Raw genomic sequence first — 27,178 nt, 5'->3', positions numbered from 1 at the left:
TGAGACATTAAAATTCAACTCTTTTATTTGCCGGAGTTGAAGGTAGACAGTTTCCATTTCTGATGTATATTATTGGTCTGTTAGTGAGGCAATTTCAGATCCAAAGGCTAAAATTCACACAACTGGCCTTACCAAAGTACACCACAACAGGTTAACTCTTTACTGTCAGCATTTGGCCAAACCATCAGAAGACTACAGCATCATCCCAATTGTGCTGAATGGCTTGCTCTCCTTTTCTCTGGATGTACCCACACTAAACCAAATTTGCTCAAAGAAAACTCATGCATTGTTGTCTATCCTATCTTTTCTATTGTGAGGAGATGGGAGGAGAGAAAATCACGAGGAGAGGAAGCCACAACAGCCTATTCAGATACAGCCCAGGAAGGGTCAGGACATGCATCACAATCCCCAAAAATGCATTCTGGGAGCTGATGCTAGGGGTTACTGCCTGGCTGTAGTCAAGGGAAATGCCCAGCCATGATAAGGGCAATGGGACAGGCTGGGAATTTGAGCCATCAAATACATCCAATGGTAATCATGGCAGGTAGCAAATTGTTTTCTGACTCTCAGAAAACATACATACATCTACAGTTAAAATGTACAGATCAATCACTGACTACCTATACTATTCTATGAATTATATTGCACAGAAAACAATGAAAAAAAATGCATATAAATAGTACTTTTGAATGAAATGTACATTACATACAATAGCCGCCTCCTAGCTTCAAATAAATAAATAAATAAATACACAAATACAGAAAAACTAGATCTTTTTTTCGCAGTTCTTTCAGAGGTTGTGTGCCATGATATACATATCTCCAGAAACATGTTGTGTGTATGTGTGTGTTTGTGTGTTTGAGGGTGTGCATGTGCATGTGTGAGGTAGAACTAAGAAAGACGCACCACAGAGACGGGAGCATCTGCCACAGAGAGGACATAAAATCACTGAACTGAGTAAGGGCACTTAAATCAAATCAAATATTATCAGATAGCTGTAAATCAAAAGGTCTGAAAGAACCTACCAAGAGGGTAAAGTGACTAATTTAGGCTTAGTCCCCGGTAACAGTCCATTCCTCAAATACAGCACTTATTCTAGCCAATGGAGTGGCCTACATCAGCTTGTTACAATGCTTATCGCAACCATTACTGTGCCACTGTTCTCCTATCTTACATTCACCCTGTTCTTCCTCATCACACAGACCATCACCTATGAATTATGGTTAAATAAATAAACAAGTTAAAATACAGTCAGCCTTACAGTATGCCATAGTAAAAAAAGCAGTTAAAAGTCAGGGAAATAGAACAGCTGAGTGAAGACAAAATAGTCAGTTTCTCAAGGTTCACATAATCAGAGATGACGTAATACTAACAAATAAGTTAACTTGGATTCACTGAAGGATACTTTCTACAAGAAAGACAGGAAAAAAAATCTGAAAATAAAATCATCCATTTGCATTAATATCCAAGATGATGTGTGTTATACCCTACTGAGCTATAGAGAGAGAGATTTAGTATAGATTCATTCAAATGTCCCAGAAATACAAAAATGCTAAATGAACAATTTAAAAATATATTAAACATAATTAATCTTGTAATGCTAACAGTATGGTATTCCACTGTATAGCAGTAGCTTAAAAACAGCAATGTGTACAGTACACTCAGTTCCCTCCCTTTCAGAACATACATCACAGATTCACATCAAAAAACATACTCTTGATTCTTTGCAGCAAAAATAATAATACAATTTCAAACCACAATCATTTACAGCAGTATGGGGAGAGAGGGGGAGGAGTAAATAAAAACAAACTGTACATAAAAAGCATAGCTCTACAAACTAACATGAGAAGTTCCATTGGCCTAAACCCTATCCCCGTGAAACTTATTGTACTTGTAGGTGCAAAAGTGAGGGACAGGGCTGTTTGTTTGTGTTTGTGTTTGTGTTTGTGTTTGCGTATGTTTATGTGCATGTGTGCATATGTATGTTTGTGTGTGTATGTTATCTGCAGCAGCCGAGAGCGCCAAGGGAGGTGTGGCTGTCCAGGCTGCTCTCTGTGTCAGAGGTCATGGTGGGGTCACTGCTCGGGTCACTGGGCTCCGTGGACATGGACGAGACGTCGTTGGCCGAGGAGGAGGATGATGCGGGCTGAGGGGAGCTGTCGATCACTGCTGCACCTGTGCTGCGAGAAACACACGGGATCACTGATACACCTGCACCACCTACAACAATGCACCGTGACAGAGCTGTGTCCATTTGTATGGATGCTGTAATCCACCATGAGTGGATACACTTTTTTTTCCCCAACATCAGGGACGGCTCCAGTCGAATGTTTGCAGTTACATTGGCAGCTCGCTAAACTGGAGACCACGCTTTTTCCCCCTTTTTTCAGGCTTCACCTTTTTATTGTACAACTCAATCGATATTTCTTTGTATTTATCTCTGACAGGGCCCTGTTTTCCATTCCAGAGTTGAGGTTCAAAACTAAAGGGGGTTAGGACCTTTGCTATTAGGGCTCCTCAATAGATGGGATAACCCGCCATCTGACAATCAATTCAGTAAGCTTTACTGTAGTCTACACAAAAAAATTAAATTATATTATTCATCATACATACCCATCATATTTACACTATTCAGCACCTCCCACCTTTTATTGACCACAAGTCATCCATGGCAGTTTCACATTATCATCATGAGTTCCAGTGATTACTCACCTAAAGGAGGTGGCTGACCTCTGATCACTCCATTTTTCGTCCACTCCTCCCATTCACACACTTCCTTATAAATCAGATCTATAAATTCAAAGGGGTTGGTGGGGGGTTAGAGTGAGAGAGAGAGAGGAAGATTGTTAAGGAGGAGGAAGGGAGGAGAAAAGACGTCAGGGCAAATAGTAAAGATATCTTCTTGTGTATAGTCATGGTGCATCACATACTGTACAGTCCAGACATCATCATGTTTCTAATTTGGGCATGCTGTGCTGGCGTTGGCCCTATGAATTTGAGTGAGGGGTCGTTATCACCTGGCAGAGGTTACGATGAGCACATCCTGCTGCACAACAACTGAAAGTGATATTAACACACAATCTCAAGTCCCTGCTCCACTCCGCAGCATCGGGTTCCCCTCAGTGGAAAACACTTAGCAAGGGGCTTTAATAGAAGACTTTCAAGTGATGTAATGCACTTTCTGTCGGCCAGAGTGGAGACCCAGCGCTCTTGCGCAACAGTGGCTGTAATCAGCTGATCGTGTTTCTAAACATACGACTGATGTAATTCTCTATACTTATCATCTGTATAGGACTTGGAGCTGATCATTTTGCTACAGATGAACCAGATTTTACATTAAAATAATTTTAGCTACCAAACTGTAGTAACTGGTCAATGAACGCTTGCTGTCATGTTGTTCACCTTTGCTTTGCACACTAGCTAACACTAGTAGGGAGAAGTTGCAAATCAATTAGGCAACTATTAATTTGTTATTAATATTGGTTGCTTAGATGAATTAGCCTCCTGGCAAAATGATTAAATGAACAAACCCAAATACAAATTGTTTAGGCTACCAAAACTGACTTTTCATGTTTTGGAATAATAGCAATAGATAAATAGTGTGTCACAGCTACTTAAATTTGGAGAAACAATATCTACTGTATCAGACAATTCATTCAATTGTCTTTTAGTTATAAAGATACAAATTTGCAATATTATCAAAAAATGCAACTTATTGAGCTTAGAATTTGTAATTACAAAGTGTGTTTACTTAATGAGATACTGCACGGTTTAGCTACCCAAACCCCTTAAACAATTTATTCCAATAGCTCATTGTAAAATATAGCATGTAGTATCAACAAGGGGAGACTGTTATATAAAACACTGTTCAACAAAATTTGCTCAAACTGCTATAAAACAGTGGAATATGATCCCCACCAATGTTGGAGAGTGCATTAGTTTTCATTACTTTAAAAGTGATGTTAAAAAAATGGTTGACACACAGGGAGTCAAGTTGTCATTAAGGTCTGATAATGCTTTTCACACCTGTCCTGTATGTGTATTTATTATTGCCATGTGGAATTGTCATTTTTTATTGTAATATTTTCATTGTATACACACCAAAGGGACAACAGATGGAAATTATCTGTGTTATGTTATGGTGCAATACATTCATTGTACTCTGTCCCTGTTTTAAATAAACCAATAAATGAAAATAAAGGACACCCACACAACAACATCTCTTAGCTATTAGTATTCAGCTATTATTGGACACATCCAATTTTCCACTGGACCTCTGTGGCACCAGAAGTGGTTGCTGAGAGATTTGTGAGGCAACTCTACAAAGCAATGAGGCGTAGCACGGTGGTAACTTCTTCTAACTACACTGCTGCGATGGAAGCCTGGGGCTGTGTAACACATTGAAACTGACATTGAAAAGTGAAGCGCTGACTGTAGCGTTAAGTGTTGCAGTAGTGCTGTCTAACCTTTCCACTCTTCCACAGTGTGCTCCCTCTCGTCCAGCTGTTTGTCTGTGATCTTCGGAGGGGGCTGAGAGAGAGACAGAAAATAGCATAAATGGCCCACTGGTGGTGTATGAGCGATCATAACTTTCCACTCCAAGCGATGTAATTAAAATCTCATGTGACCCTTTTAAGGATCAAGCAGCACTATGTGTGAAACACTTACCGCCTCCACTTCAGCTGGGTCGTACCAAACATTAATGTAGGGGTGTTGCAGGGCCTCGTCGACGGAAATGCGCTTTGAGGCGTCAATGACTAACATCTTGGATAAGAGATCCCTCGCTTGGCTCGCTGGGGTCAGACAACAAACACATACAGTAAGGCGCTGTGCTGTTAATCACCACTGTACAAATTACTCTCTGCGGTTAAAGTCATTTCAGTCAACTATCACTGTCAAAAATAAATTCACAGGAGCAGAATGAACATACCAAACACACTGACACAAAAAACGCTACCTTTCAGTTTATTGTGTTCAGAGTCAGCAGGGAAGAGCACGTCGGGGAAGAGTTTCTCGAAGCTGTATCCGGCGTAGCGCGGCCTGTTCTCTACATAGGTTCTTACTGACTGGTTCAACTTCATTAGGAACTCCTGAGATGGAGTGCCAAGCTGCTCGATCACCTTGTTCCACTGGTCAATGTCTGAGGTGTAAATGTTAAGGAAACGGGATGCATAGACACTGCAGCACTCACTCACACAGGTGCACAACACATGGGGCAGCATAGGGCTGGGCAAGTTATCAATATTAAATCGAAATTGTGGCATGAAACTAGGTATCATCTGGGATTTTGGATATGACAATATCACGGTATGGTGTTGTCTCCTCCTGGTTTTAAAGCTGCATTACAGTGATGGAATATAATTTTATGAACTTATTAGACAGTTGTTGCTCAGTTATTTCCCAATGCCTGCTTCGTCATCATATCCACATGACTCTTTTGTGTGTAAATATCTTAGAAAGCACTAGTAGCCATCCCTATATCATCATCACAATATTGATAACGAGGTATTTGGTAGAAGATATTTGATTTTGCTTATGATGCCCAGCCCTAAGGCAGCACAACACCTACCTCCCACTGAGCTGCACACCAGCAGCAGTAGACTATGGAAGACACACATACATATATGAACACACACACACACACACACACACACTCACACACACATAGACAGATATGCACAGAACATCCAGATCAAATTACCTACTATATAATGATGCAGCTACTCACTCCTCTATTACGCAGCTAATGCATAACTACTACATATTGTCTCAAGAGCTACATACTACTGAATTCTATAGCTACTCAAATGTGCCCTCTGATTTTCTTCAAGTTCTCCAAAGGGAAAACTACAACAGAATGAGAAATGGAGGGCATGGAGGTTGGGTGGAAAAGTTGGACAGGGATGGCAGGGTGATATAAGTAAACTCTAGGATTGGACTAAATGGCAACTAAAACAGGGTGAGGATGGATCTCTTCACACAGAGTGAAGTGATTCCACAGTGATCAATGATGGGGAAGGATACGATCAGTGCCGGGGAACAACACGCTACCCCGGATCATCTCGGCCACTATGCAGCCCACTGACCATACATCCACTGGAGGCGGAAGGTGAGATGACAGGGAGTTTAGCATGCAAACAAAATGGCGAAAAAACAAAAACAAAAGAAAAACATAAAGTGAGAGGAACACAAGCAGAATGGTGGCATGATGTGCGAAACTGAGAATGGAGAGCGTGCAACATCAGCCAGTGTCCAACATACATGAGAGAAGGGAATAATCTGCTCCTGCAGGGTTGAGGAAATGAAGAGGAGAATGACTTTATTGAGGAAAGTTCACAGTCCACTGTCCTAGAGCTGCATCTCAAATGAGGAATATTATACCGGCCTGTTTTGGTTATTAACAATTCCCCAAAGCCTGGCACAGAATACTGCCTCCGAGCCAAGAATTGATTGCTATACACAGGAAAGATCTGACAGTCTGTACAGCGCCAAGTACAAGTACTCTTGAACAGACACAGCATTTCCAAAAAAAAAAAACAAAAAAATGTTAAGAACAACAAAGTGTGAAGAAGCATTTTGAAAGACGCAAGGATACAGTCCCTTCCTGGAAAGAGGATTTTATGGCGAACCATTTCTGCCAGTATGCAGCCCACAGACCATATGTCCACTAGTGAAGTGGAACACAGTAAACAGAGTGTTAAGAGGTGAGAGGAATGGACAACAGCAGGTTAGTTAGGGGGTTAGTCAGGTTAGCTCATTTTCATTTACAACAAAGTCTCATGCACAGAAGCACCATGCTGCTTGGAGTGAAAAAAAAGACGTGTTGTCTAATTGCAATGGCTTTTAATAGCAATTTGAAAATCAACAAGGTTTAATACTGCAGATAATAGGGGTGTAATGATTCATTTGTTGTATTGGTGGACTGATATTAAATTCGGCCAACTGAACTGAATCAGCCTGCTCAAAGGAATAAATAGAATGAATTGCTCTGACTCAATATGAAATGCTTTGAATCAAATACTGTGATTCTTTAAAAAATGATTTGAATACTTTTAAACAATGCATTCCTGATTTTTTTTTTTTTTAAAAAAGAGACCTAAATTGTGGTGATCTAAAAAATATATAACTGCAATTTTTTTTGTCAATGAAGGTTTTTGCTAAAGTCACTGGGCTGTATTTTACTTATTTTCACATTTCAGATGAAAAGGAAGAGACGTGCTTTATTGCCATGAATATACAAATTGGGCCAAAAGTACTGAATCAAATCACTGGCTCAAATCACGTTTTACTTGACCAAACTGAATTGTTCCAAAAAGCCAACAAGTGAAATGTGAAATGAACTGAATCTTAACCCAGAAATTCACTCCCCTGGTAGATAAGGAGTCTGAATGAGTGACAGACAGACAGGTACTGACCATTGGCCTGGTAGCCCATGCCCAGGATAACCTCCGGTGCTCTGTAGTAGCGCGTCACCACATACGGTGTCATTAGCAGGCCCGTGGCGGCGGTCCGAGCCAGGCCGAAGTCCAGAATCTTCAGCGTACAATCTGACTTCACAACAATGTTACTGGGCTTGAGGTCCTACAGAAGAACACACACCAAGAATGTAATTTTACTGACTCTAAATAGAATTTAATTTTGTGAATTAGAAGCAAAAACATTCACAACAAAGTGCCGAATATTCTGGCGTATTCAGTATTGTGAAAACTACCCAATTAAAACAATTTTAAACGGTTTATTCTGAAATAACTCCAAGTGAGACAGCAGGCATGAAGGAGTTAAACACCATCAAACACCCTGCTGGGATGAACTAAAACACCACAATACAGGGTGCTGACCAGCTGTCCTGTTTACTCAGGCATAGTCCCATACATCAGCCCTATTTCGGATGTTCCAAATTAAATCAGGAAAAAACAAACAAACAAACAAAACAACACTTCACTCAGCATGCCAGCCATGCAGATTTTCCAATGGATTTTCTGACTACAGGTGCTGGGCAATTTTATTCATATTATCCCAGTCCTGTCTGCATCACACCCATAAATATATAATCTATACATAACACTACATTATCGACCTTGAGAAAAATCCAGCTGATGGCCGATAAGTGGCTACTCCTGCTGCGTCCATTCTTCAAAGGCAGCTACTTTTTTCCATCTCACATTTCTCTACAATACTAATTGCTTTGTGAAAACATTTTGCCAACAAGTAGGAAAAACACATTTCAAGCTCCCTGGTTTCCACATAAGGTAAGTAGTGTTAATTTACAGCACTGGATTGATTTTGGTTGTGCAGTTTCTGTTTTGCTTTCTTCATTATAACTCAGCTGAATCCTTTGTTGAGCATGCACATTAACATAGCTGGCCTTGCTGAGTGCATATTAGTAGAGGTGTTAGAATATGTTAAATTGCACTTATGAGCTATTTTTGTTGATTTGATTTTTCAGTGCTATATTTTCTTCTGCCAAAATGCTGACAGCTAGTGTTACCCTAGATTCTAGGGTATCCTAGTTTCTCATTTCTTCATGATGAAAAACAAATGTAAAATGGGATGCATGATTTCATAATTATGTGATTCTTTATGGACAGCCAAAGGGAAAACTCTATATACACCTGCCCTTTTCCACAGGGCGGTCAGAGGTCAGAATCAGCTACAGAAGAGTCAGTGAAGCTGGATGGGACTCATATCTTTTTTGTTGACACTCCAGTGAGAATTCTTGCTAATACGGGGGCTTGTACTTGGATATTACAGTTATAAGGTAGTTTCTACACTCCCTGTGCTGCCCTGATGAACTAACATTGCATATTACACACAAAAGTCACAAAAACTGACTTTCCATTCAGTTTCACCTAATTTTCCTCAGGTGGTTTTTGGTGATTAAAGCGGGACCACAAACTTCACATATCCAGGCCAGCAAAATGTCTGTCCTAACACACTTGTGTCAGCTCCTCTTAGCTAATCTGGGCTTTTGCCTCTGCAGGTATAGCCAGCTGATGCGTACCCTGTGAATGATGCCAGCAGCATGGAGGTGTTTGATACCACACAACATCTGATAGAGTAGGTAGGACAGCCTCTCATGATCCAGCTCCATCTGAATGACCTGGCACAGGTTGGCATCCATCAGCTCCATCACCAAGTATCTGACAGAGCAAGCACAGTGTACACAAACAGTTGAAAAGCATGTGAGCACACACACATGTGCACACACACACAGGGTCAGAGTGACTCATGTAGACATATATATCTTCTCTCAAACAGCAACACAAATCCAGTTTAAGTACTCATATACTTAAGCACATACACAACACACAACACCTTCAGTTACTTACACATCTTGGAATTCTTCTAATGATTTTTGTGGTGTAAATACATTTAATAGGCCAATGATCTGTGGATGCAGAGAGACAAATCAGGCATTTCACTTTAAAGCACATTTTGACATGTATGCACAGGTAAGCTATTCCCATTTTGGTGACCTAAATGTCTCCTAAATGTAATAAAACTGTTTGCCAACTTACATTTTTGTGATTGACACATTTCATTAGGACTAGTTCTCTGTACGCCCTCTTAGCATGGGTCTGATTCTGAAACGGCCGACTCAGCTTCTTGATGGCAACATTCCTTTCAAGGTTTTGGTCGTAAGCAGAGCTGCAGAACAAAGTCATGAATAATTGAAAATTATGGGCTGAACTGTGGCAGAACAAGAGGTAGTAACCACAAAACACAGATATGCAACTTCAACTGTTTAAAGTGTATTTTATAATAACATAACCTCAGCACATAAAGCATAACAGGATTGTGCTTGTGTCTTTGATGGAAAATACGCAAATACAATTCATATGCATTTCAGCCTTAAATATTATTTTGCTGGAAATAAGAAGGGATGAAAGAAGGTAGCAGTTCTTTAGGCAATGTTACATGAGATATGCTTTCATTTGCATACACGGTGTCTGATATCTTATGATGGAAATGATGACTGAATATGAACAAAGCTCACCAGACGATTCCCTGTGCTCCAGAGCCGATGGGTCTTAGGTTCTGGTAACGTTTCAAGACTGTGAATGTCGAATCCCCAACATCTAGGCTGTAGAACTCTCGTTCCCTCTTGTTTTTGTTCATGGCGAAATCTTCGATTACTGCTTTTTGTGCATCCAAAAATGTCCTCTGTGTACACAAAGATGGACACACATTTACATTTCACAGCACTGGCACTACGCCGGAGCTACAACTGTAAGCGTCGAGCAGACTACCCAAAAAATTAGAAAGTCAAATGCCAGTCTTGTTCCCGAGAAAACAGATTAGGAGTAGAGGAGTAAAGACACTGCTGAATTTCACACTTCAGGCGAGAGCTGCAGTTCCTTATCTCAGCAACTCAGCAAACAGACCAGGATGGAAGATTTGATATCATCAGCAGTGGTGGCAGAGCAGCCGGCCATAAGGGGGGGGCAAGGGTGTGTGTGGGGGGGCTATTCCATCATATGAAACATGACTCTCAGAATGTCGCTCTCACATTGGAAACCAAGCCTGGTGATGATTCCTGCTTGAACGCTTGTGAGTTTGGACCTGAGCCCAGGACTCCAGCCCCGATCTGCAAGCAGGTCCTCCACAGGCACATGTTAACTGGGTCAGGTTACACCAGGGGGCTGAGAGCCCAGATAAGACATAACGCAGAGATGCTCATTTGACTGCATGATGTTCCCGGAAATGTTCCACATTAAGCAAAAACCAAAGCCACCGAAAACCTAAAAAAGTACAAAAATGTAAGCAGGACTGGCTAAAGAAACCGGCAATGCCTATATAAGAAATGTTATCACCCTCCCCATGCTTCCGCTCTTTCAACGCAGGCCATATGAGGAACCTAATTGGCAGAATAAAATGAGTCAGCTCTCCTTCTGCTCTTCCAACGTCACAAAGACGTAACATCCACCTCCCTCACAAAATCAAAATAGACAGGCGGATTCTTTTTATAAATCAGATAAGAAGGCAATCACATCCTTCTGAATTATTATGGCTTTAATGATAATGCACTTACTGTACAGAAGTGTCAGTGATAGTAATCTGTTGCACCTGTAATGTTACTGTTTTCTGTAATTAAAACTGTCTGAATGACGCAGGCAGGTCAGGGCAGTGGAAATAGCAAAGCTGGGGGCTTTAATAACATCACACCTTTTGATTCTCTTACTTATCATTATCACTGATTGTCTTTATAATGCACCACATGTACCACAATACCGATAACTAGGTAACAACTGTAACAGCAAATTCCTCTAGACTGATAAACACTCTGAGCTGTGATTCCAGAAATGTGTAAGCTACAGTATTTACAAGGGGTGCAGCACACCACAGCAGTAGTCTGCTAATGCAGCAGCTTGGAAAGTGATGTGTTTGGGCCTAGTCAATGGATTCAGGAGGGGAAAACCACAAAAAGAAGACGGTAATAAATCTAGCTGCCTTGTGTATTTAGCTAGCAAGAGCAGAAATACAGCCAGCTCACTCCCACAGTGCACCATCCTCTAACTAGTCAACCTCGGTTTTCTCAAAACAGGATGCCTCAGCCTTAAAATGTAATCAATGAGTTTTAAAGCACATGCTTGTAAAACATTTCAGACCATGTCAATAGTGTTTCACATATGCCTTATTCAAATAGGGACAAATTCTTACACATGTAAACCCAAAACATACTGGAATAACCAAAACACACATGCATGAGAAACCACCACATATACCACCACATGTACACACATTTATATAGTGCAGGTTTCTTGTGTCTAACTTTAAATACACACATAAAATAAGCAACGACACACTAAAACTAACATGATCACAGACATACAAGAATAGCCTACTACACACATATACAGGCATCACAGGACATGAACATTTGATGAGGAATCAGAAGTGCAAGTAAAATCTTAGCCATGCATACACATTCATTTTAAACCATCCAATAAGACAGAGCTGATTCGTACTTCTTTTACATATCCCGCTCATACATGCCGCTGTATACCCAGTCCAAGGCTGATACAGCCTCTTTTCACAGGGAACAGAACGAGGCTTTAGTCCACATGACTGTATTGTGAGCAGGGCGGAGAAAGGGGACAGAAAAAGGCACAGAAGAAAGACTCTCCCAGGCACCGACTAACCACCGAGATTGAGTAAAGGATCAATATCGACCCGTGTATTTTCATTCGATGTTAATGCCTTAACCTTGGCCACACGACCCCTTGCCGACTACAGAGGTAGCAGGCAGGTAAATGACCGTACGAGATATCTGCATTAGGAAAGAGCCGTGCATGCTAAAAGGTAGCAGCCTACATGAGTAGGATTTTGAACAGGAACGCGTTATTATAGGGATAATAACACCCATATCGCAATAGTACGTGGCCTATTCGGAAACAGTGCGCAGTCGATTGTGGTAGCCTACTATGCAGCTGTTTGAATCCGTATGAAAACACTTTGAACAGGCGTGTGACATAGTTACAGCACAAAAGGGGACACTTTGGAGAGGCTACAGTGTAACACCCCACACAACAAACGCGTCGGTAAAGCAGCATGCACACATAACGATACGACCCTCCCCCACGGCCAAACAATAACCACGTCTGAGCAGAGGCGCAAATCCTGATCTTACCTCCGTAATCAAATCAAACTACCGGCTTCCCCGCGGTGCGATCAGCGATATAATGTTCTGGAGAAGACTATTTGTTTATGCCGCTGGTGGTGGATGATTTATTCCGTTGTGCGGCTTAAAAATACATGACCTCACCAAATTCACTTGCCTACGTTTCCATCTGGCTGCTACTGACAGGCCGGACGCGCAGTGCGCACAGGGCATGCGTCCCAACAGCACGTCACTCATCTCCAGAGACACACCCACCACCTCCATCCATCCATCCCTCTGTCTGTCTGTCTGCCTGTCTTTCTGTCCATTTATCATAGTCTGTGTACCAAGTATTATCAAACTGTCAGTCATATTAAGATTGGGTGTTTAAAGTAGAAACAACAGCAACGACGACAATAAAAATGAGAATAATAATACTGTCAATCACAACCCCAATAATGAGAATAAGAAGAATTCCTTGGATTTTTTTCTGAAATACAAATAATTTTTGTTTACACTGGTATTTTTCTATGATAAACACCTACTACAATTTATGTCTTCATTCAAATTTGCCACCGTTTTCTTAATCTATCACTCTATTTACGCATCTACCTCTATATCAAACTCTCTCTCTCTCTCTCTCTCTCTCTCTCTCTCTCTCTCTCTCTCTCTCTCTCTCTCTCTCTCTCTCTCTTATGCTCTTGATTTGTTCTGGCCCATTTCGTTGCAAACAAGAACATGAAAAACGAGGTGCCATTTTGTGCTCAATGTGCCTGGAGTAAATCTGCTGCAATGTCTGTGATTTGGGCATGGCCAAGTTGAAAATATGGCCCATATATGACACTCAGTCACACTTTCAAAACAGTCCAAATAGGGATATCGAACATTTTGTTTTCCTCTGCTGCATAATGTAAGGTGTTATGAAACATTTAATGATGTAGTGATGAATGAATGATGGACACTGGCTATTTTCTCGCTTTATTGTCCACAAAACATCTGTGATACTTACGATATATCTCTTGGTTTGGTGCTAACACAATCCTTGGAGATGACAGGTTAAAGAATCTGTTGATGACACCTCAGATGATAAACAATCGGTTGGCAGGTTTATGTCTCACTCTGCATATCAAATAGTTATTCCTTTTCCCCAAAGTCATATATATTTAAAAATGCACTGACAATCTGGGGACTTTTATTTTTTTCCTTGTCCCTACTGGTAATGGACAAATGAGTCCAGTGAAAACCAAATGTCTCTCAAACAAAACATTTAGATGTATTAAGGTAAAAATAAAATTTCTAGGGCCCCCTCTCTGTCTGTCTGTCTGTCTGTCTGTCTGTCTGTCTGTCTGTCTTAAGAAATTTCTTTCGTCTGTTTCCCAAAGCAGATTCGGACTGCATCGGTTCATTATGGATAAGTTGAAATCATTGTGGTTATGGTCCCATGGAATCCTTTTAGAGGTTTTAGATGACTCTCTTTTCCAAGGTTAAACATGTAACAGTGATATGCTGCAGTGATCAAAAATAAATCACTCACAGATACTGGAATAGGATTACAAAAGGAAATCTAACTGGTCTAATTGTATGGCCACATACCCTTACTCATGCGCTGCCTTAAAGAAGAAGTAATTTATGCAGACGGTGGCATGTTGTGTTTATGTAGCCTATTCTCTGCCCATTCTAAACAGTGGGGTAATCGTTTGAGGAAGACCATGACATGCACAGGCTCTGCAGAAATCCATAGCATACTATAGGCTACCACCTAGAGTTCAACCATCAATTCGTAGGCTACAAAAACGACGGTTTCCGCGGACTCGTACTCTGCGAAGGCATGTGACTGAATAAGGACATTAGGTAAAATTGCGTTAACCTAGCGGTGAGTGGTTTAAATTCTCCCCGCACCCACTTGACAGCCTTGGGATGTTGTTAATTATCCTTATCCCTGCGCAGATACCCCGGGGCCTGCAGGGACAAGCTGCGCGCAATAGACCTGGGAAGCGGCATGGATAAACGTCCCAGCCAGCACAGGACTCCTGCAGCAAGACAAAGCTACTACGGTTTCTTACCCCTTGTTCGAAGAGAGCCCGGAGCGTTATGATCATTATGGGAGAGCAGCCCGAAGGCAGCAGGCTACAGTCCAGTCGTTTGGCCGAGGTCGTTCGTCCTTTCCAGGCTTCTCTGTAGCGCACGTATCGTTGGCTACCTACCGGACCCTTGGGCGTCAGACGGATTAGTTAAATCGGTGTAGCTGATCTCACCCCACCCGCTATTGGTGGCTCTGACCTGTCGCTTGTCAAACTGCGAGTTTAATCCAATTAAGCGTTTAAAGGCGAGGGGGCTAAGAATAGCGCCAATTACAGTAAAAAAAAAGTTTCAGACCTTGAGCTTTGTGGTGGCAATAGAGCAAATGAATGGGACACCATATAGTTAACGTCACTGATGAATTACCTGCACGAGTGGAGCAGCCCTTAGTTACGGAGAGGACGCCAAAACAGCGATGCAATGATCACAAGGATTGTATTGGAGCCGTGGTGGGAGCACTGAAGATATTACAGCGGATCAGACTCTTCCCATAGGTTACGTATGGTACCAGGTAATATGCCCGCCACACAGTGCGCTATTCTTTATTATATTCCTCGTACAGTCCGAGTAGACAGTTTGTTGTATTGATGTAGTCAATGCTTTAATACAAATGAAAAGCCAATATTCAAATAGGCCACTATAGGAAAACCGTAAGCAGACGTTTACACACGGATGGCATCACATCTAAAATGTTAACCAGCTACAAGAGTTTTAAAATGCAGGATACTGTCTCATATTTGCAAGAAAATAAGAAGTTGGGCCACACTCATTGTTTGTTTTTATCAACGTTGAAGCTACATAAATGACACCATGTGGTATTACTCTACTGTTTGTTGTCTACTTATTAGCGACCTTTGCTGTTGCGGTATGTGATTAGGATAATTGTGTTTTATGAAAATAGTTTTAGTGGGAGAGAAGGCTAGACAGAGACCTAGTTCCCATCTACCTGCCCCAAATTCTCAAGAGCAGAGTACCCTCTCCTCATACAATGTGGGAATAATCAGTGTGCCTGTGACAAAATAATCTGGCTGTTGGTTGATGGATCAGTAAGTCAGTTTGTGGTTAAGATAGGTGATAATTGGCTGATTAATAATATAGTATCTTCTGCATTTTTGGTCATATAGGACACATTAGAGAACATTTTCCATGTCATATATTGAATATCCAGATATCCTCAAGGTAATGGCTTAAACAAGCTTTGGCATGTCCAGTGAGTAAAGAAAAACATGTCTTTGTATAGTTTATATGCAGTGGCACCTGGTTTTAAAATGGATGTGGCATCAAAAGTTACTAGCAAATAGAGCTGTTTCTAGTTAATGAGGAGGCATCCTGCTGTTGCAGTCAGTGTTATGAAACAGCTTTGAAATGCAGTGCTTTTTGTTTCTCATCATGCAATTTTAATGATCAACTTAGAAGCTAATTTAGAAAGTACAGATGACTGTGACACAAAGTGGTTTGGCGCTGATGGTGACAGTTTAATTACTGTTTATGTTCCCTCGTTTTACCCAGAACAGGAGAGGTCAAGGTGAGAAACAGCCTCAACTTGAGCCAGACTAGGTCTAGCCAATAAGTAGCTCCAAATATAGAAGCAACAGCCATGCCTTACTGTACACACAATTGTACAGATTGCCAGTTTCTTATAAAATTCTAACACTTTCTCCAAAAATATGATAGAGAAACAAGTGATGGTCTGGTGTGGCCAGAGATAATTATCCATCAATTAACCTGATCTTACTGGGCTTTAGCTTTAGACCTGAACTGAAGTTTTGCTCAAGACTGGGTGGCAGGAGTGCTTGGCACAGTTCCCACTCCCTCCTACACTGTAACAACAAACCGGCCTACAGAGTTGCAGTAGGATAACTTTAAACTTCCTGTCACAAAGAATTGAATCACCAGTTGAAAGAACCATGTGTAGTTTATGGAGTTGTCCATAATTGTCACGTTTATTGTTGCCCTGCTCTTTCCTGTTTGGATATTTTGTGATATTTTTTTGTTGGTTAAGCTTGTAAGATTATTTGACCATCGTTATTCAGCATTATTCAGTCTACACTGTAAATGACAGTGGCTTAGGGGTACGATCAGTTTACAGGAGCACCATTGAAGGGTTTAATCAAGAGCAGGAGGAGATTGTGTTAGTCCTGTAACCGCGGACCATGTCTCCGTCTCTGTGTGTGTCTGAGGCTGGCCATAAGGACTCTATTATTGCTCTTTGAAGCATTTTGCAAAAAGCAGGATTGTTTGTGATTGTACTGATGGAGAGAAAGAGACATTCACAAGAAAGATGGAACGAATAAATGCATGATGGTTTGGTTTCAGAGCCCTCACAAGGCAACAGCTGTTTTGAACTGAAATAAAAAAAAAAAAAAAATTCAGTCCCCACCAAACAAATCAGCCATTACAATCTTCTATAATCATTTGAGATTGAAAAGATTTGAGATCAAATTGTAGGGCAAAGAAAGAAAGAAAGACTCCTGTTGCCATTTCAGTAGCTCTGTAATAATGCTTTTTTTCTGCCACTGAGCTAACAATATATTGAATCATGACCTGAGTCTAGACACACTAGAAGATTTTTCAGTCTGCTTATTCTTCAGTGTTGCTCCATTGCTCAATTTGTCTACAATGAGTGTTTTGAAAAAGTTGCTGGGACACATGTTCATGTAAGATTTTCACTAAATTATGGTAAATCAAGGGCAGAGCTTAAATGGGGATACAACTAGTCGACATTTTAGCAATATCTTGCATCCAGTTGCCAAATTGAATCTCACAATCTAATGATGTAAGACACACATCAGACGGTTAAAACAAGGTTTAAAACAGTGTGACCTGGCCTATTTAAAAAGAAACAAAACAAACAAAAAAAAAACATATCCTAGTGACATTCTGGTATGCTACACATGTAACACAAGTGATGTCAAGCAAAATTATTCTTTTGGACAGGTGAGACTCTCATTTTGCCTTTTCTATTTCAAATTCAACCTGTCTTGTGAGATTCCTTTTTTCCTCCACATTTTGAAAATGTATAATACCTGTATGTGACAGCAAACTAACTTGGGAGCATGACACAACGGAAGTGGTGTATATCTGTATATCTGTCCCAGCTCAGGGGAAAGCCTCTTAGGAACTGGGAGGGATAGAGAGCACAAGAGGCTATGAGTCAAATGGACTGGAGAATCAAATCAGAGTCCAGTGCAGCGTTTAATTGTGAACCTTAGAAATGGATTTAAATAAAAAAACAACAACAAAAAAATTCAGTAGATCGCTTGTTAGAAGAACACTAGCACTCAAAAAGGTTAGATGATGTAAAACAACAAATAAGGGAAGCACTGACACCCAGAAAAAAAGACAGATGAGATGTATAGTAGCTTTCACCTCTTTCTGCCTCTGTCTGGGTCACATTCAGAGCAAAAGCCCAGTTACTGGCGGAATTACAAATTTGAACAATAGCTCAAACAAGACATGTTCGTGCCTGTGTGTGAGTTTGCTGTGTTTGCTCGTGATAATGTTTGTGCTCCTGCATCCTCAGGTGTGTGCGGGGGATGTGTGCAGGATGAGCAGCACATTTGTTACATTAGCAGAAGTGTTGGAGGCACGAGGGGGACCTCTGCTGGAGGAGGAGGTCTGGTCGCTGCTGCTGGGCACTGCAGAGTCATTAGTGGATGTGTCCTATAAGGGTAAATCACTGCCGATACAAATAGCCACCTCTAATCATAGACTGACAGCACTGCAAATGATGTCTGAGAGCTTTCATCACATTATTATGTTATTGTAATGTAATAGTCTCTCTCTCTCTCTCTCTCTCTCTCTCTCTCTCACACACACACACACACACACACACACACATACACACACGTGACTATTTCTTACATCTACCCACGTGTCTATTTTATTCAGCAAATGACTTCACTGTCAGAAAGAACAAGCAAATATGTTATGGATTTGCACTGTTTTCTCTCTTTTTAGGTCACAACAATATGTGCAATATCATAAGCCCCACCTCCTTGCTGCTGTCAGCCACTGGTACCTTAGCATTTAAGAACTGTGCCCTGTCAGATGACGTATCCACCTTCACTGCTCCAGAGATGCTGCAGGGCCGTGCCAACTCAACCAAACCTGCCATAGAGAGGGTCGGTGCATTCATCCTGAGCAATGCCTCAAATGAAAGTTAGGCACAGATTAGAGATGTGATAAGTAGATCATATTTCTTTAAAATTTTCACCACACTGCAAATGACTCGAATTAGTTGCAGTTAAGCTTCCGTCCATCTTGATTTATTTGTCTCATTTGTCTTGAGGAGAATGCCGCAGGCCAGCCATGAGTGAGAAATTTCGGGATGTTGAGAGTAGTTGAAGGATGCCTGAGAGGTGAAAGGATGCCATCTAGTGACAGAGCAGACAAAATGCTGCCATGGATCATTATCATAATTGTTTTGATGCTTAGGGTACCATAAAAAAGGTTCAGAAAATACTGAACCGAAGCACATACATTTGGCAAATGACATTACTGAAAAAACTGTTAGAGCATATGTGGTCTTTATGCATGTATGTTTATGTATCACTGTGCATCTTGTCACTTACTGGGTGTTTGTGTTGCACAGATGCTGGTGTATTCACTGGGCATGACTCTCTACTGGTCAGTTGATTTTCACCTACCTCAGAATCAGGTGAGATCCTCTGTAAGTTTTAATTTCAGCACCAACACAGCCCCACACTTTTTTTTCATAACACTTATTTTTAACTGTTGTCCATCTCAGCCAGTCCAGTTGAGTGACCATCTGAACAGCCTCCTCCTGAGCATGTGTGAGGATCTGGCCCATCGCAGGGTGAATCTCACCTCCATCCTGGAGGCCTGTGAGTCTCAGCACAAAGCCACTGTTCTGCCGTCTCCCACCAAAATCATCCGACAACTGGTGGAGGAGGTCTTCCATGATTCAGTGAGTTTGTCCCTCCACATGCCTTTTCACACATGCTGTATTCACTGTATGCACATCATTCTCTCCATTGTTTTTGTCTTAGAATTTAAATTTGAACTCAAGGAGTGTGAATCTTTGGGTTAACATTGATTCAATCAGTCCATGATTTGCTAGTTGGTGATTCAGTTTCAGAACATTTTTTTTCTTTTTTGGAACAATTCAGTTTGAATTGAGTTTGTAAACTACAGTTTTAGTCATTGTTTTGATTCAGACGTCATATTCTCTAAGATCACATGCTTTGATTTTTTAAGAGAAAAAGCTTAATTCAGAAGCTTTTCATATCGATTCATTCTGTTTATATGGTTTAGTAGGTCAATGACAATCAAATGTAGTCAATGCAATAAATGAGTCACTACACCTTAAGTGAACTTGTATGATTTTGCAGAAGGATCAATGTAATGAAAATCAGTAAAAAAAAAAAAATGGTAGTGCTTTTCTTTCCTTCAGATGGATCATGGCTCGATGTCAGACAGCAACGTCCCTCTAAGTGGCAGGAGCCAGATGATCAGAGAGCGGCTTCATGGTGAGCATGCACGGTACCTTACAGACCTTGTGAACTTAAATGAAAAATTCATGAGGTAAGCACCGGAAGGCTCACTCACTGAGTTGTACGTATATATAGCTGGCAGCCCAGATGGTTAATACCCTCAAAGGACACCTCGTCGTATGTGAGGAAACATATGGCAACCAAAATATTACATCACAGAGGAGGTGGCAGAGCAAGAAATAAATCTTGGTGCTGCTCATGAACACAACATTGTGAATTCTAATGTATAAAGGCTTATGGGGACTGTGTACATTTTTTTTTTTTTACTGTACTTGATGTGAAAAGTTAGAGTTAAAACATTGAATCTGAGATGAACTGTTCATATCTGCTGAATTCATTTGATATTTGAATCTGACACGTTATCACTTTGATGAGAATCGGCTGTTTGGTGTGAAAGGTCTGGCTCATGGTCCACTTAAGTGCACTTCACATCCTTAACTTCGAAAGCTAGAGCTAAGCTACAAGGTACAGTGAGAGGGTATTGATTAATATAGTCAAGTATATGCCAGACCTGGTACAAATAACGACTAGATTAATAAATAATTTTAATTAAAACAGTGGCAGTTACAGGTGATACATGCGAGTGATATCACAAAGCTGTCAACTTCTCAATTCAAAATGCGGATACTGGTTTCAGAGCAGACTTATAACTTGTTCCATGAAAGTAATTTTGAAGGAGTATAGCAGAGGCCAGAGTATCATCTACTGGTCTTTTCATTTGTTCACCTTTCACCTGTAAGAGACACGATGTCAATGGAAAATGAGGATGACCCTAATCCCTAGATTATCTCATTTTCTGTTGTGATCACCTCGTTACAGACCGGTAAAAATGCAAATTTGACCTTTAAGATGTCGTCATAATGTACAGGCTGCATTTGCCATCATTGTTCCTTTGACCAAAGCAAATGCACAGGCCAATAGGATTAAGATCTTAACCTGAAGCCAGTCTAGGATTAGGCTCCTGTGAGAGTCAATAATCAGGCACTCAGCGTAGTTGCTCAGAGTTAAAGCCTCCTCCAGCCTCAGCTCTACCCAAACATCTCAATGTCTCTGGGGGGCCACTGACAATGAAAATGCAACCAACATCCCTCTTACCATTCATCTCTTACCTGGTTGACAGGAAAGAGAGGGCCACTTCCAGACTTTGGTGAAGGGTGTGCGGGTGCAGCTGAGGGGAGAAGATACTCAACAGACTCTGACTCAAAATCAGGTAAACTTATGATTGAAAAAGGAACTGGAAGTAGATACAGAATCTTAGAGAGAAATAATTTTATTTACTGTGCCTGCTGAGGAGAGGTTTCTGTCAATACCAGCATTTTTGAAAATTATACCAGTGCTGGTCTTTTGAGTATCAGTAGTCTTGATCTCGACTTGATGTATCACTCTGTAAGACTAAGTCAGTGTTTTTATTCTAATGCAGCCTGTATGTTTACTTGAAACACAAAAAGTTTTTAAGTGTTCCCTGAATATGTGTAGTCAAGTTTTTTTTCTGAATGGGTTTTCTGTTTTAGCTGTAGTATTAAATCAGGTATCAAGAATGGTGAAATTTCACTCATATTGATATCAACCACCACAGTTCTGGTCTCATGACATCCTTAGTTCCAGCAGTAATTGTCTTGCTATTACAGCATTGGTACTTATGTTGTCTCTTTTCTAGGGAGTTTACCTCAGAGACCTTGGAGACAGAGACCAAGGAGTTCTCCTACACCTATATACACCAGTAGTTTTGACAGGTACATACGACATATGCACATGTACTCTTCAAACATTAGAGGACGCGGCACGGCTTCATGTGCATGCCAGTAGAAAAAAAATCCGCCCCCTCTCCTTTTCACCCTCCCTTCCTGCATGTATATGTCTGTCAAATCTGAATCTGAGGTGGAGCGACACTGTCTAAAAGAGTTAAGCTTCTCATCCAATTTGACTACGATGCAATCTGTCCTCTTACCCCACCCCTCTCTCCTTTTAGACTGCCTCGTGGGGTCCGTCACAGGGAAAGTAACTGCAGCTGGCTTGGTAGGAGCCCTCACCACGATATTTCCCCTAAGGCATCAGCCAGGTCCCACAGTCCTTCCATCACCTTCAGTGAGTCCTCCCTCAGCCTGAACCAGAGGAAAGCCAAGGTAAGACCATTAAGTCATGAGGAAACAGATTTAATCTCAAAGTTTATTCAGTGGTGTGAATGAATATGAGATGTTGGGAGGGCATACGCAGTTTTTTTCACATGTAAAAAGAGAAGACTGTAAATGGTGGACTTTTGGTAGATAAAACGTGCAGTGCTGTCTGTATTGGTGAAACTGTAAAAGAAGCTGATCGCTGCACAGATAGCCTTTTGTGGTGACATCAGGACACCTCATACCCATAATTGGTTCAGTGACAGTGATGGTCTGTTGCGGAGTGCATGTGGGGATACGAATCAAGTCCTCTAGGAGCATTGTGCAGACAGTAGAGCGTGTAGAGAAATGCAGAGGCGGGTTGGATGTGTTGTAGCAGAGTGTCTGCAGGTCCTTAAAAAGGCTTAAAGAGTCTTCAATTCAATTGTATACAAATCTTAAAAGTTATGACAGCATAAATTAAATTTGAATTTATGAGGTCTTAATTTCCACAAACTGTTTTATCAAAATGAATTTCTCCATCTCGTAGTTTCTTTTTGTCAAAATTATAAAAGCTCTACTTCAGCATTTCTGATCTTACAAAACTCTAAACCTACCGCTGAATCTGATTCTTTCTTTATAATCATTTTCTACTCTTAGCCTGCTGGGAAAATGCATGTTGTAGTTTAACCTAAACCCTATATTCACTCATTCTTATATACATTTACATGCACACTAGCAACCAGACTATTCACTTTAACATCTGTAGAGAGAAAACTGAACTGAACGTGTTGTTCTTACCTTGATACTTAGCTGTGTTTTAATAAGAAATCATGATTTTTCCAAAAAATAGATTTACGTTTGGATAATTTTTCTCTGTTGCATGTCTTGCCAGGCTTTGGGTCCTGAGTTCATCAGAATGACAGACGAACAGCAGGTCATTCTGGAGCTACCAGGATCCATTGTGGTAATTACTCAGATCCTATCAACCTCCTCCTTTTTTTCTACATGTTAAATATTGCATATTTGCTGGTTTGCATGATCATATGTGTGTGTGTGTGTGTGTGTGTGTGTGTTACAGTCTAAAAAGGGCCGCTCATGTTCATCTCAGAGGGAAGTGAGTGTGGTGCTGCCTAACGGACAGTATTTGGTGGTTCGCTGTGACATTAAGACCAAAGCGAAAGATGTGTTTGACATGGTCGTGGCTCACGCAAACCTGGTGGAACATTTCTACTTTGGCCTCGCCTTCCTAGATGGTAAGAGCACATATTATACAGTGCTTTTACTGTCTTGCTGCCAGGTTGATTTTTTGTCCTGTTTCTTTATGTACAAAGCAGAGAACACATATTTCCACTAAATTTACATTTACAATTGCTCATTTTAACCCTTTGGAAATGATTTACTGATATACATTGAGATACAAGACTAAAACTCATTCAAAATATGGAATATGCGTACATTGTGTTACATGGTATTTGTTTTAAAATATCCTGCATTGTCCAGTTTAATGGGAATATCCATTTAATTGCATGCATGAACAAATAATTTAACTGTTTTTGCCTTAAAAAAAAAAAAAAAAGCCTAAAAAGTTTCTTCTCTGTCATTTTGCAGATGATGAATATTTCTTTTTGGACCATGAAGTTAAAATCTCCAAAGTTGCCCCGGATAGTTGGAAAAAAGCACAGATGGCCTCCTTTTTGATGTTTCTACGAATAAAGTTTTTTGTTGATGATATCTCCTTCATTTTGTAAGTGCTTATGTTTTACTTCTATAATGTTGAACTTTTATTTTATGGAGTGTGACTTGGTTTATTTTATCACATGAATAACTGTTGAAATCTGTGCGAAAGAAAGTTTGTTATTTTTACACTTAGCCTCTATCCCTGTCTCCCAGGCACAGACTGACACGCCACCAGTACTACTTACAGCTGCGGAAGGATATCTTGGAGGACAGGCTTTACTGTAACGAGGAGACAGGCTTGTTCCTGGCTGCCCTTGCTCTGCAAGCTGAGTTTGGGGATTACATTCCAGAGGTACTGAGGACAAGATGTGCCCTTAGATACCAGCATCTGTAGATAATACCCAGTGTCATTCCTTCACAGCAATGCATTTGAGTCTTTTTTTCTGTTTTCACCTAGCTGTATGGCAAGAATTACTACCAGCCAGAACATTATGTATCTAAAAGGATGCTGGAGAAGCTGGCCCTGCCCAATCTGAGAGAAGAGTTGCCAAGACTACATGCAAGTCACACCCAGATGCTGCCTGAAGAGGCTGAGACAGAGTACTTAAAGGTAGATAGATCTCTACCCACATGCAAAAATAAATTCCCTTTTGTTTCTTTTCTTTGTTATTTTTGTATTTATTTTTTCTAGTATTTTCTTGCTTTGATCTCTTTGAAAACTGTATAATACGACCTGAAACTTGACACTTTTTAGTGTGGTTGGTAATTTTAGTGATGAAAGAACTTAATCTGCAGTTCCACTTATTGTAAGTCACCGTAAAAGAGATTCAGCAAAATGGTTAAAATGTAAAACATAGTGCGCACACACACACACACAGACACACACACACACACACACACACACACAGTCACACACAGATAAACATACACACACACAGTCACACACACATGCACATACACACACAGGCACACATAGTTTTTTTTTTTTTTTTTTTTTTTTTTTTTTTTTTAACAACCTTGATAAATAAATCCCCTCAGATTGCCCAGCAGTTGCCAGAGTATGGAGTTATGTTCCACCGTGTGGGAAGAGAAAAAAGGCCGGTGGTGGGAGAGTTAGTTTTGGGAGTCTGTGCCAAAGGAATCATCGTGTACGAGATGAAAAGCCACCTCCGTGTTGTCACCAGGCGTTTCCTCTGGAGGGAGACCGACTCCATCTCCACAGGGGTAAGAAAATTACAAGGCCTTTCAGCCGGAGTGTGCAGAACGGGATAAGTCATGCTGTTCATTTTTTTATGAACCTCAGAGTTAATGTTTGCTGACTTGTTGTGTCTGGCTCCCAGCGGCGCAAACTGACTATAGAGTGTGGTGGGCCCAGTGGGAAGAAGCACAGCTTTATCACCGAGAGCTCCAAGATAGCACAGTACCTCCTGAACCTCTGCTCTGCACAGCACAAGTTCCACAGCGAGATGATGTCACGACAACTGAACCACAGCACTGTACAAGGTGTGAACATCTGAGCGATATGTAGACTTTAGGACGGGGTGAAAATTTCTGTTTTCTAATCATGAGCCTTACTTGAACAATTTTATATTGGTCCTCAACACCCAGAGGTCAGCAGTGGATATATTAATGCATATATAGTAGGGCACTGCCTGTCCTGTTGTCTACAGAAATACTAGCCTAAGGAAATTCAGCTGACTAAATTATATGTTTTCAACAAATTATATGTTTTAAACAAATGAATGAACAACAGGGGGCAATAGTGAGAGCTAAACTACTATCTGCAACTGAATTGATATTAAATCAAATTCAATCAAAATCGGCACTGAAGTGAATCAGGACCTTGTGAATCAGAATCGAATCAAATCAGAAAATCAGTGCCATCCCTATCAGACTCTGACTAGAGATAAATATGCAACACAGGAAAGCACATAATGAAGACCATAAATTCTTATGCAATGTTTATACTAAAAAATGACAAAGTATACTGTAAATGACACTTGGTTTTCTCTATTCTCTCCCCAGATGAGAACATAGACAAGTACCTGTCTGCCTGTCAGGGTCATAACTTGAACCTGAAGCGGATGTCATGCTCAGAGGGCATGTTGAACCTTGTAGGCTTGTCGCCCGGTCAACAAGACTCCCTGTCCAAGTCCTGCGACAACCTGACTGCCAAGCTAGAGGCGCGGCTCCGCCAGCAGAGAGAGCTGAGGAGGGAGATGAGCAGGGATCTGAACAAGGAGCCACCTGAGACACAAGACCTCAGGGAGGTGAAAGAGCCACTTCCCAGAATGATGTCCAGTGTCTCGCTACAGAAACAGGACTCCGAGGCCTCTTCCTCCATTAGAGGTGATACGGCTACCCATCTCATGTCTTGCCCTTATCTGAACTCTTTTTGTAAACTCAGATGCTGTTGCTCATTTATTCTCCAGTGTTTTAAAATATGCGTGCATGTCTAAATTTCTGCTGATTTCTTTTGATATAAAGTAGCAGATTGTAATTATTGTGTATGTGAAATGCTTGTTTTGCAGTCGACACCCCAACCAGGACCCCACCAGAGAGAGAGATAATCTGTGTGACCTTAAAGAAAGATCCCAAATTAGGCTTTGGTGAGTATGAGGTGAAGGATTTTGCTCTGAGTTTGGTGTAAAATTAATGACTGGAGCTTCTGTGTAGCAGTTCTTACATAATAGGCCTGCAGTAACACCTGCTCTCTTGTTCTGTTTCAGGGTTTGTGATCGTGGGAGAGGACAACACAGGTAAACTTGACCTTGGGATCTTCATAGCCTCCATAGTGCCTGATGGCCCGGCTGACAAAGATGGCCGAATCCGACCAGGTATGAATCGATGCCCATTGGAAACACAGATACCATCTAAGCAGCCTTGAGGGGCAGAAATGCTTTACTTTAGGTAGCATATGAAAAGACACAGGACTTCAGTTTGTTTTGTCTTTGTTCCTCAGTGGCCTTCCTCATATTTCATCATGACTGGGTTGATTTCCAGGTGGACGTTTGATCTCTCTCAATAAAACGAGTCTGGAGGGGGTGACGTTCAGCGATGCCGCCGCCATCTTACAGACCAGCCCTGACGAGGTGGAGCTCATCGTCTCACAGCCTAAACGTATGACCTTTGCATTGCTTTCTCAACCACAAGTCTAATTTTTTTGTCTTCCTAAACCGTCTTCACACCTTATAATGAGGTATAGCTAT

The 27,178-nt window shown here is 41.0% G+C and overlaps 2 protein-coding genes across 5 annotated transcripts in view; one reads left to right on the top strand and one right to left on the bottom strand.

Annotated features, from left to right (window-relative positions):
- Nucleotides 1-7: 7 nt before the first annotated feature.
- On the bottom strand, nt 8-14,812 carry mapk8a (mitogen-activated protein kinase 8a). 4 transcript variants are annotated; one of them, XM_030070087.1, is made up of 12 exons: nt 14,665-14,812; nt 9,998-10,164; nt 9,519-9,648; nt 9,330-9,388; nt 9,002-9,140; nt 7,416-7,581; nt 6,596-6,667; nt 4,958-5,140; nt 4,669-4,793; nt 4,467-4,530; nt 2,713-2,790; nt 8-2,175 (listed from the first exon to the last, which is right to left on the bottom strand). In XM_030070087.1, the coding sequence occupies exons 1-12, from the start codon at nt 14,698-14,700 to the stop codon at nt 2,000-2,002; spliced, it is 1,395 nt and encodes a 464-aa protein (XP_029925947.1). In that variant the 5' UTR covers nt 14,701-14,812; the 3' UTR covers nt 8-1,999. The 4 variants fall into 4 exon arrangements, with proteins under 4 accessions (XP_029925947.1, XP_029925945.1, XP_029925948.1 ...); XM_030070085.1 differs by lacking the exon at nt 6,596-6,667 and adding an exon at nt 6,025-6,096; XM_030070088.1 differs by lacking the exons at nt 6,596-6,667; nt 14,665-14,812 and adding exons at nt 6,025-6,096; nt 12,632-12,807.
- Nucleotides 14,813-14,947: 135 nt separating this feature from the next.
- ptpn20 (protein tyrosine phosphatase non-receptor type 20) overlaps nt 14,948-27,178 on the top strand; it is a 30,092-nt gene continuing 17,861 nt past the window's right edge. Inside the window, exons 1-20 of the mRNA XM_030070896.1 lie at nt 14,948-15,191; nt 18,204-18,351; nt 18,641-18,804; nt 19,275-19,340; nt 19,431-19,610; nt 20,097-20,172; nt 21,317-21,406; nt 21,854-21,929; nt 22,166-22,319; nt 23,185-23,256; nt 23,371-23,545; nt 23,901-24,036; nt 24,183-24,321; nt 24,427-24,579; nt 25,008-25,193; nt 25,310-25,472; nt 25,995-26,318; nt 26,501-26,578; nt 26,699-26,806; nt 26,973-27,089. Coding sequence (XP_029926756.1) covers nt 18,228-18,351; nt 18,641-18,804; nt 19,275-19,340; nt 19,431-19,610; nt 20,097-20,172; nt 21,317-21,406; nt 21,854-21,929; nt 22,166-22,319; nt 23,185-23,256; nt 23,371-23,545; nt 23,901-24,036; nt 24,183-24,321; nt 24,427-24,579; nt 25,008-25,193; nt 25,310-25,472; nt 25,995-26,318; nt 26,501-26,578; nt 26,699-26,806; nt 26,973-27,089 — 2,581 coding nt within the window. The 5' untranslated portion in view covers nt 14,948-15,191; nt 18,204-18,227. The remainder of the gene's footprint in view (nt 15,192-18,203; nt 18,352-18,640; nt 18,805-19,274; nt 19,341-19,430; nt 19,611-20,096; nt 20,173-21,316; nt 21,407-21,853; nt 21,930-22,165; nt 22,320-23,184; nt 23,257-23,370; nt 23,546-23,900; nt 24,037-24,182; nt 24,322-24,426; nt 24,580-25,007; nt 25,194-25,309; nt 25,473-25,994; nt 26,319-26,500; nt 26,579-26,698; nt 26,807-26,972; nt 27,090-27,178) is intronic.

Source organism: Myripristis murdjan, chromosome 15 (assembly GCF_902150065.1).
Source record: "Myripristis murdjan chromosome 15, fMyrMur1.1, whole genome shotgun sequence".
In the NCBI taxonomy this organism is placed as follows: Eukaryota; Metazoa; Chordata; class Actinopteri; order Holocentriformes; family Holocentridae; genus Myripristis; species Myripristis murdjan.
Note: the sequence above shows the minus strand (reverse complement) of the source record. Positions and strands in the feature narration are given on the sequence as shown.